We start from the raw sequence: 19447 nt of genomic DNA on the forward strand, positions 1-19447 counted from the left end.
AGCAATCATCATTCTTTGAAATTCAAATCCAACAGGAGTTCGATATCAAAAGCTTGAGCAACTTGAAATTGTTTTTATTATATTGAAACTAGGTCCCTGTAATCGAAATTAAAAGTAATAAAAAACTGTTTGTAATGAAAAATAGTTTAGGAATAGCGATGAACACAATTATGTCAAAGCTTTGGTCACTATGTGAAATGGAAATACACAGTGACCAGATTTTAGTAATTGTTATTCAAATTCATTCATATTTCTTAATACCAATCGACACTGTGTTTGAGAACCATTTTCCCCAAAGTAAAGACTCATAAAGATAAATGTTGCATGACACATACCTGTAAAGTAGCTGATACGATTAAATTGGCTTCACTGTCTGTGAAGATTGCATGCAGCAGTGGAGAAAAAAAATGTGTGGTTTCAGCGTTTCTAGTGTCGCCTAAAAGCATCAATGATATTTCATGGATTACAAATTTTAGATATCTGAAATCTTTGATGTCATTTTTCGCTATTATAGTACCTACACATACATAAAAAGATACAATAGAAAAGAATTATTTTAATTTTCACCAACATTCTCTGAATAGGATTTTTCGTCTTGAAAGACCTCGTGATAAAGTCGCTGTGTAAAGAGAAGGTTGACGTTTCTCGAGGACGGCTGTCTTTAGAATAATAAGGGAAATAGTACGTCAGCGTAATTGATAATTCGGCGCAGCAAATACGAGAATCGAGATAGAAATTGCTTGAGCGTCGATGCATAAAACGATTCGTTTACTCAATTATCATTCAATTAGCGTTCCATATGACTGACTGCTAACATCACTAAACAATTGTTCAGCGTACACTGTTAATACCTAACGATGTGCATTAATATTTCCATTCATCTTACAAAGATTATATCAATTGTGATCTAACAATCATTAACTCTCACGATATTCTTAATATATCTTTTCTCTTTTATACAACAACTTTTCATGTTTCAGCTCTCACTATTACCATGTCCATCGATACTCGATTTTCGTCTATAGAAAATGCACTATCGAAAAACATTTTGTCATCTATACATCGAAGCCGACTCATTTCAACGTACCTTGAGACGATAATCTTACGTTAACATATTTAAATTGAGCGAAGCTTTAATTGTTATTGTTACACTTGTTACCTCTAAAAAATACAAACTTCTTTTTGACTCAATACAAACACACCTTTACTGTCCCAGGTGAATAATTAATCACTTCTCCCTAAAAAGCTTTTCGTTCGTTCACTGTTTCGATAATTAATTAAGCGTTCTTTATATCCAAAATTTTCTGTACTGACGAACTAGTTAGCAGATTCTAAAAATTACCTTTCCTTTTCAAAGAGTATAGGTTTCTAAAAGACGATGTCCTGGATACCGCTACTGACATGACGAAACCTACTTATTGATAACTAAATCCGAGGAAAAAATGATTTCAGAATGCACAGTCATACGTAGCCGCATCGAAACACATTCTAATAAGATAAATGTGACGGTTGTTGCAAACGATTATTCGAATAATATTGTTACATAATTATAGATGAAGATTGAATCTGACGTATACGCGAGCACGAGACATTCCACGCAAAAGTCGAAAAGTGACGCGACATCAATCTCATTGTCAGCCATCGAAATAGTTTCCACGTTTGTGCAAACATACGTGTGTATCGATGATCGAAACACTCTCGCATGGCGATATCAAATATTGTCAGTGTCCACTGAATGGAACCGTCTGATGGTCGTCCGACCAACACTGTACAATACCACTGAAGAGTGTCTCGATAGACAGCTGACAGACAGTTGACGCGCGCTTGCTTGCCGCTGGCTAGATGGAATGGAAGGAGAAAATGAACAGACTGTTCGGAGCCAGCGAGTTCTGCTTTTGTATTTCTGAAGACGAAGGAAAATTAGGGCGAGGGCGATTAAGTTCGTCACTAGCTCGAGCCACGAGCTTAGAATGAAAATATACTACACGCGTCAAGAAAGATGAATTATCAACAAATACCGCAAGTGTTCCAAAAAGTATTTGAATCGGTATTTTGTAAGCGGAACACCTCGCACCCGAGTACACGATTTATGTTATACGTAATGCTTGTTAAACAAGTCCAATATTTCTTAATGAAAATACTAATTGACGTCAGTACTATGTGAAGCTTAAAAGATTGGCGAAATACTGATTAGGTTGCAATTGTATAGTAAAATAAGAAAGATACACCTTTACTTTCATATTAACTCGATCTAACTGATTGAATCGAATTTAGATGTTAATATTTTATAATAGAAAAACGATGCGTTCGCGACAATTCTTTTAGTGTGCAAAATTTTACACATGCCTGTTTCTTCCTTCCTTACAATGGACTAGAGTAATATAATTTCATAGTTAACGTTCTCCCTTCCATCTTAAAATAGATTGTATTTTACAAACAACCGTTAACGATATTTACTCTGACTACTCTTCTAAAAATCGATGTTCGACAATAAGTACTTTACAAGGATTCACGCGTCACCGTGTAGCACAATAGGAAACGAACATTTCCTTGGGAAAGAGAGTCAAATAATTTGTTCTCTTCATCGCTTTCAGCTATATTAATCTCCTCTCAAAGTGGAAGACTTTCGTGAAGAAAATCATATGCGTAGATTTATTTTTACAAGTGGGAAGCTTGCGATGGAATCCTTAATAGAAGCACCTATCAATTTTTTTTACCGACATTTCAAGACCTAAAATATTTATTTCAAGATACTCATTTACGTTTTAAGTAATTATTTTCAATTCAATTTTTGTTTAGAATTAAATAAGCACAAATTCAAAGAAATTGAATAAATCCCTTGCGCCTGCAAAACTGCATCTTCTAGTATCTCGAATGTTTCAATAGAATCACCCTTTAAACAAACATTCGTGCTCATACAACATGGAGGAAACATCCTCATATTAGCAATAAAATCTCGACCTCTTTTTCCAACAAGGATTCGTATCGAATTTCACGATCGTGTTTCAAATATATCTATTTCTTATCCTCGATTTCTGCCTTGCAGAACGCATCAAACTACACACTCACTTGCAGCAAAGCTTTCCAGCGAGTATGGAATATAATTTCGTATCATCGTAACAAGTCTTATACAACCATCGACTTGACCAACAACAATAACGAGTTAACGAAGGCGACGTACAGTCGCCATAAATATCCTTACAAGGATTCGTCTCTGATTCTTTCGTTACAATACGATTCGCTCGACTTCTCTAGGAAATGTCCTTCGTGTTACGTGGATCAATGAAAAAGGGAACTTAGGCGTGTCTCTGGAGCAATGGGGACAAATTTGTAACGCTATCTCTATGGGCCTTGTCCGTAGGTCTAATTACATGTTCGTACTACTGGCGAAGTCGATAAATTGGTCGTGTACCGCGACGACCTCGTTAAATGAGATCTTTTCCACTGTATCTAAAAACGTCTTGGACACAGTCATAAATACAACTGTTGGCAAGCGTCGCTTTCGAAAAGCGACCATCAATTCTTATGCTTCGAAAGGAAATTCCCACCGCGATTTCTGCTCGATCATCTCGCTCGATAAACGTATACCTTTCTGTGTTTCCTCTTCTTGGCAAACAATTTTCCAAGACGCGGCAAAACAAGATACACTTGTAGCAATGGAGCATGCTCTTAGGAACCTGCCGTTGTGTTCTCCACCGTGTAATCCTTGTTGAGGGAATTTAACAGTTCCTCGTTCTCCTTGCGCACTGAAAAAATAAACAGCTTGTTAGTAGATCGTTGACGCAGACATTAATTGCACTTAGCTATTCGTTGACTTTGCAATACATTATTTATTCAAGGGTAAATGGACTAGGAGTAGTTACTATTTCTGGTTCAACTCTGCTAGTACTGGTTAACAAGCTGAGATAAGTAACATTTGGCAGATTGACAAAAATATGTCAGAAAAATTTTATGTTTTTTGTATTTTTCATTACAAAAGATTATTTCTTATTTACAAAGTCGTAACAATTTTAACCGAAGATGATTAATTACTACAATACACGAAAATGTTTGAAAATTGAATTAACGAGAATGATTCAATGGAAACTATTTTAAGTGATTGTTTACGTGTGAATCGATGCTCAGCAAGTTCCTTAGAGCCTACAGCGGGGCTCAAGAAGCTGCTGTGCGTTAAAGTGACCACAACAGCTAGAATCGACGTCGCCAAGAGGAAAAGGAACGTTCCCAGGACAGCCATAGTAATTCTTCGATGACGCCTTGCTTGCTCCAAATCCTCAGTGTCCTCCACAAGCTTACTTGCATCTTTCACGTCGGCCTTCACTGGTCGAACTGAATCCTTTCTACGAGCAGTACTTGCTCTTCGTGAATTCGCTGCTCTGCTCGTGCTACTTCTTCTATCGTCTGCAGATTTATTCCCTAGTCATAATCATTATCCTCTTACGTCTATAAACTTCAATTCTTCGACCTTAACTTCTTTAGTTAAGCAATTGTTTGCTTCTGCATGAAATATGACAAAAATAAATTTCAAAAAGTTTCATCATAAACACAAAACTTAACACAAAATTTACTGTAATATTCATGAACTTCGATTGCCAGTTTGCTAACGGAGAAGTTTAACTTCAACGAGTTTAACGAATTCGATTAGTCATTAATCTGTGCCAGGTGTTTCGAAGCGAACACTCAAAACGTAACTGGCAACCAGAACACACAAAAAAACGAGCAAATAAATCTGACGACCCAATTGTCTCCTACCTAACGGTGTTTGCCTGTTGCGATTCATTCTCGAGCGATTGGCCTGCATGCTGCAACGACGACTGGCTCGTTGATCGAATTCCGAACAATTTCTGATCCGTTTCAGGCTTCTGGCTTTCGAGCGCGCACAGATGTTTTGTTGTGCCTCTTCTTCAGGGCTTGGCAAATAGAGAACCGCGTGATCGTCCATCTGTGGCGGAACTGTATTTTGGTTCGATGGCCAGATAGACGGGTGATTCTCCAAAGGGTACGTGTAGTGGTTCGATAATCGTCGAGAGATATCTGGAGACGACTTTAGAGGGGTTTCCAGCGACAGATCATCCATGTAAAATGTTGTACGCTCGGATGACGAGACGGACAATTGGTGGCTTGAGTCGTTCCTTTGTGAAAATTCTGCTTGATCAGACATTTTTGGAGAATCCTTTTCACTTTTAATCACAAGTCGAGTTCACTTCATACATTTATTATACTGTTGAATAGTTTCTTTAAAAAATTTCACTTCATACTTTTAAAGAGCTTTGAGAAAACAATGTTTTCAGTTTAAGCATAATTTACTGCGTATTCTCGAAATGAGGTAGACAGTTTTTAAAATAAGATAAGTAATATTGTATAGTACTATTTTGTTAAAATTATTTTTTTTCTTTCACTTTATTGTCCTTTGTAATGTTTCCAGAAGAATTGCACTTGCTGAACCAAAAAGATATTTTGTATTTCTGAAATTTATCATATTTTTCATCACATTTTATATGTTTGCTTTAAATCCTATCTGTTAACTGTAGTGCGCTTAAAATTGTTTAGAGATAACTAAAAACAAAAATAAAATTTTATTTCGTTCTATCTGTTCTAGACACCCTGACCTAGCTCCATATTTTTTCATTTTCTATTCCAGCTTTGGCTCTAAATTTTTCTTACGAATGAGTTTATTTTACCGAGTGCCATGAAACGTTCAAATAACATTTTAACCAGTTTTCCACAGTTCGCAGATTAAAGTATCCAGAAATTGCTATGTACTGCATAAGTTTCCCTCCTAACTCCAGCTCGCGATTGCTCAGAGGTGCTTTTATTGACTCTACACGTGAAATTTATCACATTTTTTATCACACTTTCTATAAAATTTCGCTTTAAATCCTGTCTGTTAACTGTAGTCCACTTAAAATTGTTTAGACACAATTAGAAACAAGAAATAAAATTTTATTTCGTTCTATCTATTCTAGACACCCTAACCTAACTCCATATTTTCTCATTTCGTATTCCAGCCTTAACACCGAATTTTTCTTACGAATCAGTTTATTTTACCGAGCGCCATGAAACGTTCAAATAACATTTTAACCTGTTTTCCCCAGTTCGCAGATTAAAGTATCCAGAATCTGCTATGTACTGCATAAGTTTCCCTCCTAACCCCAGCTCGCGATTGCTCAGAGGTGCTTTCATCGTCTCTAAACGTGAAATACCGAACGAGCTCAGTCGCGTTTATTAAAGTCCATTTCTGCGAAATAAAATAACACAGAAAGAAAGTGGAGCGCACACGAACGTTTCACGAGATACAGATGCAAAACTGTGTTGTGCTGAGTCCACAAACGGTCCAACACTCTGCCTGGGTCGTGCCTGGCCTGTGTCTTCTCAGTGTTAATATCCTACCGTTTATTTAAAAACATTAGTTATAAAATACTAGACGGAGGTACGCTGTAATATATCAGAGGCAAGACTCGCCTAATTTAACGATCAATTTTACGAAACAGTTCTGCGGTGATATTTCCTTCCAAACAGAAACAGGTGGTAGAGTCTCTACAGCGCACCTAATAAAAGTGGCGTGACTTCGGCCGACAATATTACCAGCAGCGTAGTCGTAAAAAAAACTTTAGAACATATTTCGTTCCATGCCCTTCCTGACGGCTCATAATTTCTGCGGCTAATTTTCAAGTACTTCGTAATTCTCCCCCAGCGAAGCGTATTTACATTTCAGGGGGTTACGTTCGTATATTGCTGTGTCAGCCGCAGCCACTTTTGCGTCACGCGTGTCCCACGGTTCGCTAAAAATCTCTGCAGCTGGTGCACAAAAGATTCAAATCGACGCGAAAGAGGTCTTTTTTAAATGGCAACTCGAAAGAAGGAGAATGAAAGTATAACTAAGGGCAGCTAAATATGTCGTGTCTATGTGGTGGACGTCACCCTTGAGTTTATTGCGACGTGTATTTTTAGCGACGGATCTAGCAGGCTAGCTATCCGCTTTTCATGTCTCTTTCCTCCCCTCAACCCTCCTCCTTGTATACGGCTGCGTCCGTGTCTGTGCTCGTGCCTGTGAAATTGCTCGTACGTATGTAGGCGCTACGAACATGTCGATAAACATACTCGGCCAAATATTTAGAAAATCCACGCCCACCACCATTGGGTCCCAATCATTTCAATTCGCGTGATGCTGGAACGCGTAGCATGAAGGACTGCGGCTATATTTTATATTTGTGACGGTAATAAAACTCATCGTGCTAATAAAAAGGCATTTTTCGAGTCGTAATTTCAATCGTTTTCCTTTATATTGTCAGCTATCCTATATAGACGGAGAAATTACGCTTTTCATTGGAACAGATGTCCTCACGAAATAATGTATCGATTTTGAAGAAACCTCGTCCGAATGACGTCGCGTTTGGTCTCATTTTCAACCAGAAAATCTCATTGTTGGGAAATCAGTGATTATGTTCTCGTGGAGATTCGACGAGACGCATCGTAAATACTTGTTCGGTGCATTGAATTGTTTCATTGAATAAATTTATTCAATGTTCCTCCTTCAATCAGTGATTGCATTTGAATTTAGTAGGAATTTGCAATTTATGAAATATACTTATTATTTTATAATCTACTATTCAAAAATGTGAATAATATATAAAAATCAAAACAAAAAATAAAGATACATAATTCAGAAGAAAAAGTCGTTTAGATCAAAACGTTTCTCACATTCTTTCTGTGGATTTCTTATATTCCCTTAGAGACTATAATCCCTATTTTATCACAGTGAACTTCATAATCTTTTATCAATTCTGTGAATATCTTTAATCATACCCAGAAAGTGTTAAAAATCTGTTAAATTTCACGGCACCTTATTTCAACGGCCTGCATATCGATTGAAGAAGTGTACATAGTACTCTGTCCTTCTGCATTGCATTGAGGATGCATTAAGTGTCTCAATGACATTCGCTGTGCATGCATGAACTGGATCGAATACGCACCCACAGACCCAGACGGCGTATACATATTGAGAAGCGGCCCGAAGTTTTTGTCTGATTAGTATATTACTCGGCGATCCTTCTTATTGTACAAGTCAGATATCGATAATCGATGATACTCGTGTATTCGTGACCAATATTAGCGCATAAGAGCTCACGTTGTTGTATGAACATTCGCATAATAGTGTCAACGATGTTCCAGAAATGGGGACAGCGGAGCGACAAGTATAGCAGGTGATACAACCGCATGGAATGCAACTGGAAATACATTGACTAGAGCTATCCTATTAATAACCACGGTTATCTATTCTAAAATCGAATGATATATCAGTTTATTGGGAAATGATTTAATATAGAATAGGTCCTGTGTACCAAGCTATTAAATTTTTCATATTTTCTACAGTTTTGAAAGTATGAAAAATTTAATAACTTGGTACACAGGACCTAGAACAATTTTCTACAGTTTTGAAATTTCTTGTATATAGAATCGATTTCTGTGTGATATAGCCTCGCTGTTACTCCACCATATTTTGGTTCCACGCGGAGTCAGTAGTGACACTTTCATCTCTCTGATACAGAAGGAACGAAAGTTGCTGGAATACGACAGAAGATATCTAAAGCTTATAAACTTGGCTAGTGGGGTGGAGATATTATGACTCCACTCACTGCCAAATTTATCATTTGAATACCACGTAACTCTCGAGCAATTGAACTGGCACTGATGCACGAAATTACCTACAGAAGCTGATAACCATCACACACATCTGGTCACTAATATACGTTAATAATATATAACCTACCACACACCTGCTGAGAGTAAATTTTTAATTAGCAAAATTTCCAGCATCTACCACAAATATCCCTATCGATCGATAAAGGATCGTTCGCTCTCATGTAACTTCAGGTACGAAGACAGACGACACGCAAGTTTCGACGATTCTAAAAGAGTAGGATACCGAAAAAGTATCTGAAACGATAGGAACAAAGGTTCTCCAGTGAACAATTCTGAAAATTTTATCCAGGACATACGCTTTCGCTGAACTGTAAACTAGTGGTATATGTTTCTGGCGTGCAATGTGCGTCAACGGAAGTAATGTCGAGAAGCATGGAAACTTGAGGAACAGGCCCACGATACATGATCCAGTTGGAATCAATGGTGTGGTTTCTGCCAAAAGCTTGTCGATGACGATCAGGTTATATTCGTTCTTTTATTGATGCACACTAACACAAAACGGGATATGTACAGACTTGACCTGCTTGTCGAGAGCGCATAATGATGTAAATGCGTCACAAAAGAGCGTCGAACGTTGCGTGAGGAACTCGTCACAAGAGTGATCACAAGACTTCTATTGATACCAGCAGCAAACGTATCCCCCTTTTGTAACTATTTACTACGTCCCTTGCTTAGTACGTGCTACTTTTGCCTATCTTCCACTGAAAGAGACGTTGTTTCTCTTGAATGGACCAGCATGTTCTTAATATAGCCCCAAAGCGGTTAATGTGTAACATGATTGATCGATAGCGTATACCGAAAATTATAATTCACTGGTTACAGATAAGACATTCAGCTGACTCCTAATGATACAATATCAATAAGCCAATGGTTCTTTGATTTATGTTTCAACGATATTTTATTACTAGGTTTACTTCAGCCTGCTGAATCGTATAGGTTTTCTTGAAAATTGTCTATTAGTTTTAGGGAAACCGATACGTTTGAGGTGTCTCTACAAGCTTTGTTAAACTGTACCTAATTACAGGAAATATTCATTGCTTAAAGAGAAAACGATGTTATAAAGAGAAGCAGTTTAGAGTAGCACTGTTTGACACGACCGTAACTTGAAAGGAAACACTGTTTAATTGCTATTCGAGCACTCGTGGTTTGTCCGTCACTTTGAATAGCAAATGCTGAAAACTTCGAACGATTAATTCTAGAATCAAGTCCCGGCATGGTTTCACCGCGAAAATCCGACGACTGACTGGAGGATTTGCAGACGTGCGCCTTTAATTTAAAGGCACGAACCACCTTCGAGCTCGGATGTTGCATACGCTTACTTCTGTTTAATGTATGTGTACGTGCTTGCTCATGGTACACAAATCTCAAACAGAAGTGCTTTTTCACTCTGAACACTTGCAACGGCACGATCGACTGTCACACCATCCCACTGGTTAATTGGGGAAAGGTCGTGACATCCACTTGCGCGAATAAATCTAGCACGTTTAAGGGACTGTCGAGCTTGCCCCAAAGCTCATTTCTCTGACCTAAGCGACTGGATTTTTAATCTAAACTACGATATTTTTTATTTTTATCTGTTTCACGAAAGAATTATACTGACTTTATAATCCTACCTGAATCTCGTAAGAAGTAGATAGAATCTTACAAAATTAGGTTTTTAACTTTTATTACTGTTTTAATTATTCAAATAATATCTCGAAATGAAATACTTGATACGATCGCTGTACAGAACTTCTGATTATATCAAATCTTTTCATATAACGAGGGTTACGTGATAGTTAAAAAACTACGAGTACGTATTACTATTACTTTAAGGTAACGTTTTTCAAGTACCATAAATTTTTGAAGCAACGAAACACTTCACTGGTGGTTCAATAATTATCTATATAAAACAACTGAGAAATTGAAAATATTCAATGTCCCTGACACTTAAAGCTCGCGTCACTTCTTTGATCTATTATCAAAAACTTCTAACTTTGCCACCCCTCTGACTTACTCCACCCTTTGCACGCAAGGGTCGCCAAAAAGCATTCGCTAAACTTTGAAAAGACAAATATTTCGAAGTTCATAACTCACCCATGTCGTCTATAATCGGTGCCATTCTGAGCGTGACCCCGACCAACAGCAAAGACATAGCGAGAAGGAGGCAAGCAGTCGCGACGATCGTCCAACGTGCGCGCGGAGGAAGTTCTTCAGGATCGACGAGCTCTTCTCGAGGGCCCACGTTATTAACTTTCCGCCGTTTTTGTTTTCGCTTTCTGCGGGGCCGATGATACTTCTGTCGAGGTTCCACGATCTTCTCGCCGCCGCTTAACGTCTCCTCCTCTTCTAACTCGTCCGCTATGTTTAACGCCAGATAATCATCGTCGTCGTAGTGAAGTTTTCTGCGAGCACAAACATCGCGAATTTTCACTCATTTATAATAGACAACACGAGTTGCAAAATCGATGAAGCGCTATCACCGATAATAGCTAGCTTCGATGCCTGACAGTCAACTGATGTGATTCTCTTTGGACTTCTATATGACCAGGTATGAAATATTATGGTATGGTATGGTATATTGTTATCGAAGGTTTTGCGTAGTATTCACGGGCTACTTTATGACCTCGATAACATTTTTTATTTGAGTGCAAAGGGATCGCCTGAAAAGGTCGGCTCTACCTGTTTGTATTAATATTTCAATTTTATGGCTTTGAACTAGCTTGGGAATACTTCTGTGATGTTTTTCATAATTTTTGGGTTACTTCAATTATGTAAGAATTTTTCCACCTTCCTTTTCTTGAATTATGCCATTTGAATATCTAAAGAAGACAGTGTGCCAAAATGGCTTTAATAGAAAGTCATTTTAGAAACAGACTGGACGAAGTATGTTATTGGATTCTTCGATAGAAATTCAATTTTGTGTGATTAAAACAACCTTTCTCAATTTTTCACATATTCTAGAACTGTCTTTTTTAAGTATGGAGTAATTTATTTTTCTTTACTTTAATAGTAAAAGAATTTCTAATTTTGATGAAAAAGTAGAAATATCGTACAGTATTCGAGGTTTTCGGATACAGTGAGTGTCTCAACGTTATCGTCAGCATTGCAGCTAGCTTTATCAGGGCGAGATGACGCGTTGATTGGCTATACTCACAATTGAGCTGTACTTTGGGAAAAGTAGCAGGCACTTCGGTGCAACTGCGGATATTCGCAGGAGTCGCTAAGAGTTTCTCGAGCCCTTTCGAAGTTGATCAATGCGAGATCCTGATCGGCATCTATCCCGAGGAGTTCGAAACGTGAATCGCGGCCAGTTTGAACGTCCTGAACTACGCTGTGAAGGATGTGCGGACTTTTCGAGTGTTTGCGCTTCTTTTTAGGACGTCGTGGACTCTCCGATGCTCTTCGTCTTCCTTTACCTGCAGCCATACACGTTTCCTTTATACGTGATTAGAAATACGTGTTAAATTTATACCGCGTATTAATTAAATTCCTTTCATCTCGTATCCTTTGCATGGGCTTCAGTGTGCGACCTTATTAAATGTTTTCTAAGTGGGGGACGCTTCGTGAACCACTACTACGAGCAGAAAAATTCACTTGCCAGAGGTAGCAATTTATCAGTTCTTTTTTAAACTTCCTTTAACCACGATCTAAATATTTTCTTATTGCGCCGACAGTCGTAAACAATTGAAAAGTATATTTTTAGAATTAAAACATGGCGAGTTATTATGTTCCAGAGCTGGTTATATTGCATGTTTTCTATCTCTGTTTATTCTGTATTCCTGGCGTAATTTGAAAAGTTGTAACACAGGTGAGGTACAAGCATAGATCTATTATCCGATGTAGGTATTTTCGTGGCCTGGTTCCCTGAGGCTCTAGAGTCCCATTACCATTTCTGTGTCACCCGAAATGTCACAGGCAAACTAACAAGACAGTTCAGACAATTTGAAAAATTTCAGTAATACGACCCAGTTGAATGATAACAATTCTAGATATAATTTTTAAGTAATTTTTAGATGAGGTGTTAAACTTGAGACAAATCTGTTCTAATTTACTAATATAATGAATGAAGTCAATATAAAGGTTTATGGGACTGAAAAGATTGAAGAACAATCCAGTTAGTTTGATGAATAATAGGTATAGTTATTTAATTACTAAAACCAATAATTAACAAAAACGTTATTTGTAGAAAAGTAAAATTTCTGGAAAATGAATTTATAAAATATATAGCCCCAAAGTAGAACAAAAAGACCCAGATGCATTTACGTAATATGAACATATGCGAGTTTGCAAGTTCGAGAAAGTATGATGCAAATGGGGATTCACAGTGTGCATATTGAGAAACTCTTTAGAGGTAGGTGTATGGAGATTGATAAGTTTGAAAGGATCCCTACAGTAAGAGAACAGTTTTCCCCTCATGTATTCTCATACGTTCACCTGTTATGTCAGTTCCTTGACAGTAACATTCCATATGCTATTTCATCTCAAATCCCATTATCCTATCATTCTTAATAACATTCTGACGTTGAGGTGGTATTAGGAGATTAACTTCTGTGATCCGTGAACTATTCAATTTAAATAGATTTAAATTACTTTTGAACAATTTAGATTAAATGCAAAGGCTTGACTAAATTCGTGCACTGCTTTGATTAAAAATTCATTCAAAGTTTTGCTATCTAATCCATATTAATCGTATCGGTACGCTTTATTCACAGCACAAAGGATTTTAATATATCGTGAATTGTATATATAGTGTCAATTATAGATATTCACTTAATATGAATAATTATTTATTAAGTCAATCTTCTGCATACTATAAATCTCTTGCTTAGACAAATTTTCGTCTTTGACTCTTTAAGAACCAGATATATCAATTTATTTCTACCTACGCTTCGAAGACTCCTGTCACAGATTCTTATCATTTCAATTTCCTATTCACAGTATTGTCACTTTAATTTCAAATTACCATAATCCACATTAGACACCGATTGTAGTATAATTCAAAGAACATTGAACCGAAAACCAAAGTATACCTTCTTGCTCCAAAACACATCCCCTCAAAAAGTCAGAATTCCCCAGCTACCCCCAGCAATTATTCCCTCAAAATCTACATATGAACCGAAAACCAAAGTACACCTTTTTGCTCCAAAACACATCCCCTCAAAAAGTCAGAATTCCCCAGCTACCCCCAGCAATTATACCCTCAAAATCTACATATGAACCGAAAACCAAAGTACACCTTTTTGCTCCAAAACACATCCCCTCGAAAAGTCAGAATTCCCCAGCTACCCCCAGCAATTATTCCCTCAAAATTTACATATGAACCGAAAACCAAAGTACACCTTTTTGCTCCAAAACACATCCCCTCGAAAAGTCAGAATTCCCCAGCTACCCACAGCAATTATACCCTCAAAATTTATATACTCTAAAACCCTCCTTACCATGATGCAAATTGTGCTGATGATGCTCGGTGTCCTCGATGTACTCATCGCAGGGCGCCGAGTCGTGCCTCCTGCGACGGTGATGGTGATGATGATGGTGATGGTGGTGGCAATGGTGGTGATGCGGCTGGCTCTTCCTTCGATGCTGGTGATGACAGTAGTGGTGGTTCAGCGATGAGGAGGCAGTCGAGGTGGAAGTCAGCCTGAGCCGTCGGGGGCTGGCAGGCGCGCTGCCCGATCGTTTGCTCAAAGTCGAGGATGCTTTGATCGCCTCCACCTTCGTTTCCACCAGAGCAGCGAGGACGGCTTCGAGACGTGCCACCTCCATTCCGCTGCCACAATCGTCCGTCGACACTGCCTTGTCAGCGACATCGGACGTAGACGGAGTCACCGTCATCTCTTCACCTACAGTTGTCACATCACGCCCACCATCTTCGATGGTGGTCACTTTGCGGCAAGACTCGTCGCGGGACTCACCGTGAGCCCGCTGACCGATCGGTCACGAAACCTCCTTGCGCCTCGGCTCCCCCTCCCCCGCGCCCCTATCCTCCGCGATGTTATCCACTGACAGGTTGCGGATAGACCGGGACAGCATGAATCCAATTATCTAACAGTGTCTCGCGGCCTCGCTTTCATCTTTCGCGCGACAGGAAATTGTTCTTTCACCGACCGTCGCTTTGATCTTCTTGATTACGATGATTTCAGCGGATGAGGGAAAACCGTGAAATTTAACGGGTCAATGTTTTTAGACTTGGCAGGGGTCCGTGGCCAATGGGGTTCGAGACGATTGTTGATGTATTTTAGAGAGGCTGTCTTTCTTCCCAGCCTTTTTCCTCTACGTCGTTTGCTCGAACATCTTTGTCGAAGTGAATGAAGCGTAAGTAGATTTTCTGCAATTTCTGAGATGGCCTCTTGCTTTCGTTAGGCAGATGTTTCATCGAGTTGTTTTTTTTAAAGATGTTTTTTCTTGCTCGTTCAGCTTGACGCAAGTGAATGAAAATAATTGCAAATATTTTTCTATTTTTTTTTCTTTTGGAGTTATTGTACACCATAGGAGCGAAGCGAAAAACGAATTTTATTTAAAACGAGGGAGGCAGTATGGTGACACTCTGTCAGAATCATTTTTGTTCTTCCACCTGCTTACTCCCGTATCAAAATGTTATTTTCAGAAAATTCTAATCCTTGTCATTTCTCAGTGCACAAATCCAGCTAAGCTTCATGCACTATTGGAATAAGCTTATCTTGATTGAAGATCCTTTTACGTTTAAATGAAGAGCTTGAATCTTTAACAAGCGTTTCTCTTGAAGTCACTCTTCAGCTTTTATCAATCGATGACCCATCACACGGATTATCTAACAACAGTTATCAAAAGGATCGTGCTATCTGACAACTCAGTCCATTCTGATTGAATCTGACAAGCGTGCTTTAGTATATCTCGTTCGACTTCCATCTTGATCGTCGATTACTGCAAATTATTCTTCCATTTCTCCTGTGGATTAACTAATCCTTCGAAGACACGTCGGAACAGCACATAGTTCGTTTTTTCATATAAACTTCAAAGAGTCCCCAACACCGTTTTTCAATTTTCGCGTCGTTCAAGCGAATAACCACTGAAAGTTCATTCACTCGTTCACTGTGTCCTCTCAGTTGGTTTAACTCGAATTAGTACCATTTTAAATCATCTCGCAAAACAATGTTTATACACAATTCACGAGGATTCAATGTGATTAATTGTACCTAACAGAGCGTTTATATTTTTCACCACTTCAGGGTCGTTCCACCCCGCGCAAAAGTTCCAAGCGGTCATTCGAGCAACGAAACAATTGCTTCCCAGCTTTTCAATGGATTCTCGAGCAACGCGGTACACGAGGTCGCAATTCGCGAAACTAAGTAGTAGAGCTCGACGACGTATCGACGGGATATAGAGCTACGAGCAATCGTCCAGCGTAGTGGTCGTTCGAAATAAAAGAATGGTTTCTACGAGAGTAGCGCGGTAATTTATTCTCGCGTGGCCAGCTTCCCTCGACCCTTCCTGATTTCTCGCGCACCTAATGACCTCGTTCTTTTGTGAAGTGTAAAACAAAGGTTGGGCGAAACGCGTAGCCATGTCAGCCAGCGTTCACTTTGAAACAGAGACGGTTGTTCGTGTCAAGTGTGCTTTCAAAAATTCGAAAAGAAGTTGGGAGAGGTAAAGGTCGAGGGAAGCTACCACCTTAAATGATCGCTAAAAATACGGGCCAAGACTTACGCGATAAATAAATGACGCACACCGTTCGCGCTACGCTCCGTCGTTCGAACGAGTGTTTCATTAATCGATTTCATTAACTTTGTGCAAAAGGGTCGACAAGAGACGAAGATCAATACGCGAGAAAAGAAATCTGTTAGCGGTGCTTTATCGATGCGACAGACGGATATTTAATTCAACCGCTTGCTGGATTCAGCTGCAACGATGCAGCTTGATAATGCGGTCAGCGTCTGCGACCCTTTCATCACAGAGTTTTCAACAGTTCAGAATAACTTCGTCAATTTATAACTTTCTCTTCGCTCGACGTTCATCTATTCCTATTCATTTGCCACCGTTGATTAATTACGTGTCTGTCGGAAGCGTGTAGTTCGAATAAAGTGTGTTAAACTCGTGTATCACTGATTGCACGAGAACATCCTCGCTGTAGCCCCCTCGACGAACTGTTCGACAGGGTTTTCAGAAAGAAAAGGAGCGCAAATGGGTAGTCGACAGGAGTGCCTCGCTGTTTGCAAAACTCTCTTTCCTTTAATCAGCCATAAATATGCTTCGACGTTAAGCAGGCAAGTAGACGTACTCAAACACGATAACCACGAGAGTCTGACACATAAAGGAACGATCTCCTTCCAGAGACCACGTGAAACTAAACCACCCCAACGATCTCAATATACCTCCATACAAATGTCCTCAAAATCACGCTTCTATTCTCTCCAAAAATACCACCACCTGCTTCTCCTCCAAAGCACAGCGAAATTACAAAACCATCATGTATTCCACCGACCATACAACGCGTGTACATCCACCTCTCTCGTCCAGCCTACAACATCCACTCTCGCGTTAGCTCATCAACGAGACTCGAGATGCTGCAGAGTCAGCCACGTCTGTGGTATCTCGCAGGACTTTCAGGGGTACTCGTGGGATACCAACACAATGACTCCCGGCGGATCCATAGTTCAGGCAATGGTGGCGTTACGGACGGATGGACGATAACAACGTTGCTCTCGTTCGCGCATCTGGATCCAGCGGGTCCTGGGCGGAGGTGCACGTGCACCGACGACGGGACGAACACCGAGGACACTTACACGGTGTAACGAACGTCAGGTCGAACACGCTGCTGTCGTTGCACGAGCACGTACGTTCAGTAGTACGAATCGAGTCGACGCGATGGCGCGTTCAACGCACATCCCCGACCGAAAGGATCTGCGTGCGCGAGTGCTAGGCGATCGCTCGAATACTGGGAAGCGTCGTGGAGCAGACAGGGTTGGTAGGCAGGTGGCCGGTCTGGCAGGGATGCGTTTCGCCCTACCCCCTTCTATAGCGATCCCGCTACAACCGTCGTTCGCTTCTCCCCCTTGCGCCGCCACCATCCTCGGCATCGTTCGCCTCCAGCGACCTCCCCGTCCTGGCCTTAGCGCGGGCACCCTCGCCTCTGTCGGGACGGTAGTGGGGATGTTGCGTTATTTGAGGATCTTTCGATTATTTTGTGTTCTGCCGTTTGATTGATATGTACGGGATAGCTTCGTCGGGATATCTTTGACGTAGATTGGATGGAAGATGGAACGTTTTGATAGGGTATTGGAATTTCGATTATGCCTGCCAGAGAGATTGATGGGTCGAAGGATTGAATGTTTTGGATCTCGCTACGTCTTCGTGAAATATTCTAGGGTTTACTTTTCGTTTTGGTTTTCGATTTGGTGAGACAGACTCCGAGTTCGTTTCGTGGTAATACCCTGGGCGCTAGATAAGTTGAAGTTTGAAGGAGCTGTATGAGGTGTTAGAAGTTTGAATATTATAAAAGATTTTGAAAGTTTGTGAAATTCTGTGATATTTTTAAAAATTCTAAAATACTAAAATGATTTGGAATTGTGTTTATTCGAATTGTGGGAGTTACACAATTTTGCAATATAGCATTCAGGCTTGTGCGAAGCAAAGAATATGTTACAAATCTGTGAAATCTTATCATCTATCAAATAGATGGAACCAAAGTCCATCGTGCTTTTTATATATCTGTCTCAAAATTTGAGATTGACATTGCCGATTTAGTAAGATACTGTTAAAACTCTTTCTACTTTATTTAAAAATTCGACGATTCGTCAGAACTACAAGAATGCAATCACTGAAGTTCGGTAAGTGAGCAATGGAAATAGTGTAATTATTTGTCACGCGTCTGTATGAGGAAAGCATACAGATTTATTCAAATAATGTTAATTTATGGTAATTATGTAAGTGGCATAATAGTAATAATTCACGTATGTTATCAACAAGAGAAATCACTAAAGTTTAGCACAAATTACTATGTATTACCGCAACCGATAGTAAATTACTATGAATTAAGTTGCTGTGTGCTAAATTACCCTAGATTACTGTAGACTATCATCAGCTACTATGAATGACAACTTGTTAAAATAAATGTCTATAATTTAATACAACCTACTATATCTTTTCGTCATTTTCTATTGCTTATAAATGATTACTAATCATTATTTTCTAATATCGAAGTATACCTAATTATTCAGAGAGATCAAGATTTAAAATCTTTCGATACATATTAAATTTTAATTCCTACTACTAGTGGCATTGTAATCTAGTTTTAGACTGAATCGATAACGTTGGATGTGATACGGAAATGATAAGGAGGCTCACACTTTGCGCGTGGCAAAGCTATATTAGATAGGCGTATTCCACACTCTACTAAATTATACTTAACAGGCTTAATAAATTTTCAGCAGCAATGAATATACACAATTTATCGAGCAGCTCACGAACGTTCGTGGCTGATGTTCTGAAATACCGACTTCTTGAAAAACCACTAGTTTTCGAGCGCCCTCTGCGATTTTCCCAAGTGGATGTAGAAAACATGTGTCTTCATCAATGATGCTGGTAGTGTTAGTAAACGAGAAAATATTTTAAAACGTAAAAGAATGAATTAAAAAGACCTCAAAGGCTCGTCTTATACAATGCATTGCAAATAAAGAGGCAATGAAAGCACATGACAGAACACAAAAACCGCTCAAGTAAAGGTGGTAAAGAAAAGTGATTAACAACATTAAAAGCTTCCACAGACCAAGACGAATGTTCCGCA

The 19447-nt window shown here is 39.2% G+C and overlaps 1 protein-coding gene across 2 annotated transcripts; it reads right to left on the reverse strand.

Annotated features, from left to right (window-relative positions):
- Positions 1–3526: 3526 nt before the first annotated feature.
- LOC143183184 (uncharacterized) lies at positions 3527–14552 on the reverse strand. Of its 2 annotated transcripts, XM_076384656.1 has the most exons (5): positions 14124–14552; positions 11840–12101; positions 10780–11087; positions 4108–4416; positions 3527–3746 (listed from the first exon to the last, which is right to left on the reverse strand). In XM_076384656.1, exons 1-5 carry the CDS (start codon positions 14518–14520, stop codon positions 3670–3672), a joined length of 1353 nt encoding a protein of 450 aa, XP_076240771.1. In that variant the 5' UTR covers positions 14521–14552; the 3' UTR covers positions 3527–3669. The 2 variants fall into 2 exon arrangements, with proteins under 2 accessions (XP_076240771.1, XP_076240770.1); XM_076384655.1 differs by lacking the exon at positions 4108–4416.
- Between the last annotated feature and the right edge of the window lie 4895 nt (positions 14553–19447).

The sequence above is a fragment of the Calliopsis andreniformis genome, chromosome 9, assembly GCF_051401765.1.
Source record: "Calliopsis andreniformis isolate RMS-2024a chromosome 9, iyCalAndr_principal, whole genome shotgun sequence".
In the NCBI taxonomy this organism is placed as follows: Eukaryota; Metazoa; Arthropoda; class Insecta; order Hymenoptera; family Andrenidae; genus Calliopsis; species Calliopsis andreniformis.

Excerpts from the sequence above, each read along its gene's own strand:
- LOC143183184 (XM_076384656.1), bottom strand. The coding sequence starts at position 14,520 with ATGACGGTGACTCCGTCTACGTCCGATGTCGCTGACAAGGCAGTGTCG. Across the intron at positions 12,102-14,123 it reads TCAGCACAATTTGCATCATG|GTAAAGGAAGACGAAGAGCA; the intron begins GTAAGGAGGGTT and ends GTATGGCTGCAG. Across the intron at positions 11,088-11,839 it reads TCCCAAAGTACAGCTCAATT|AAAACTTCACTACGACGACG; the intron begins GTGAGTATAGCC and ends TTGTGCTCGCAG.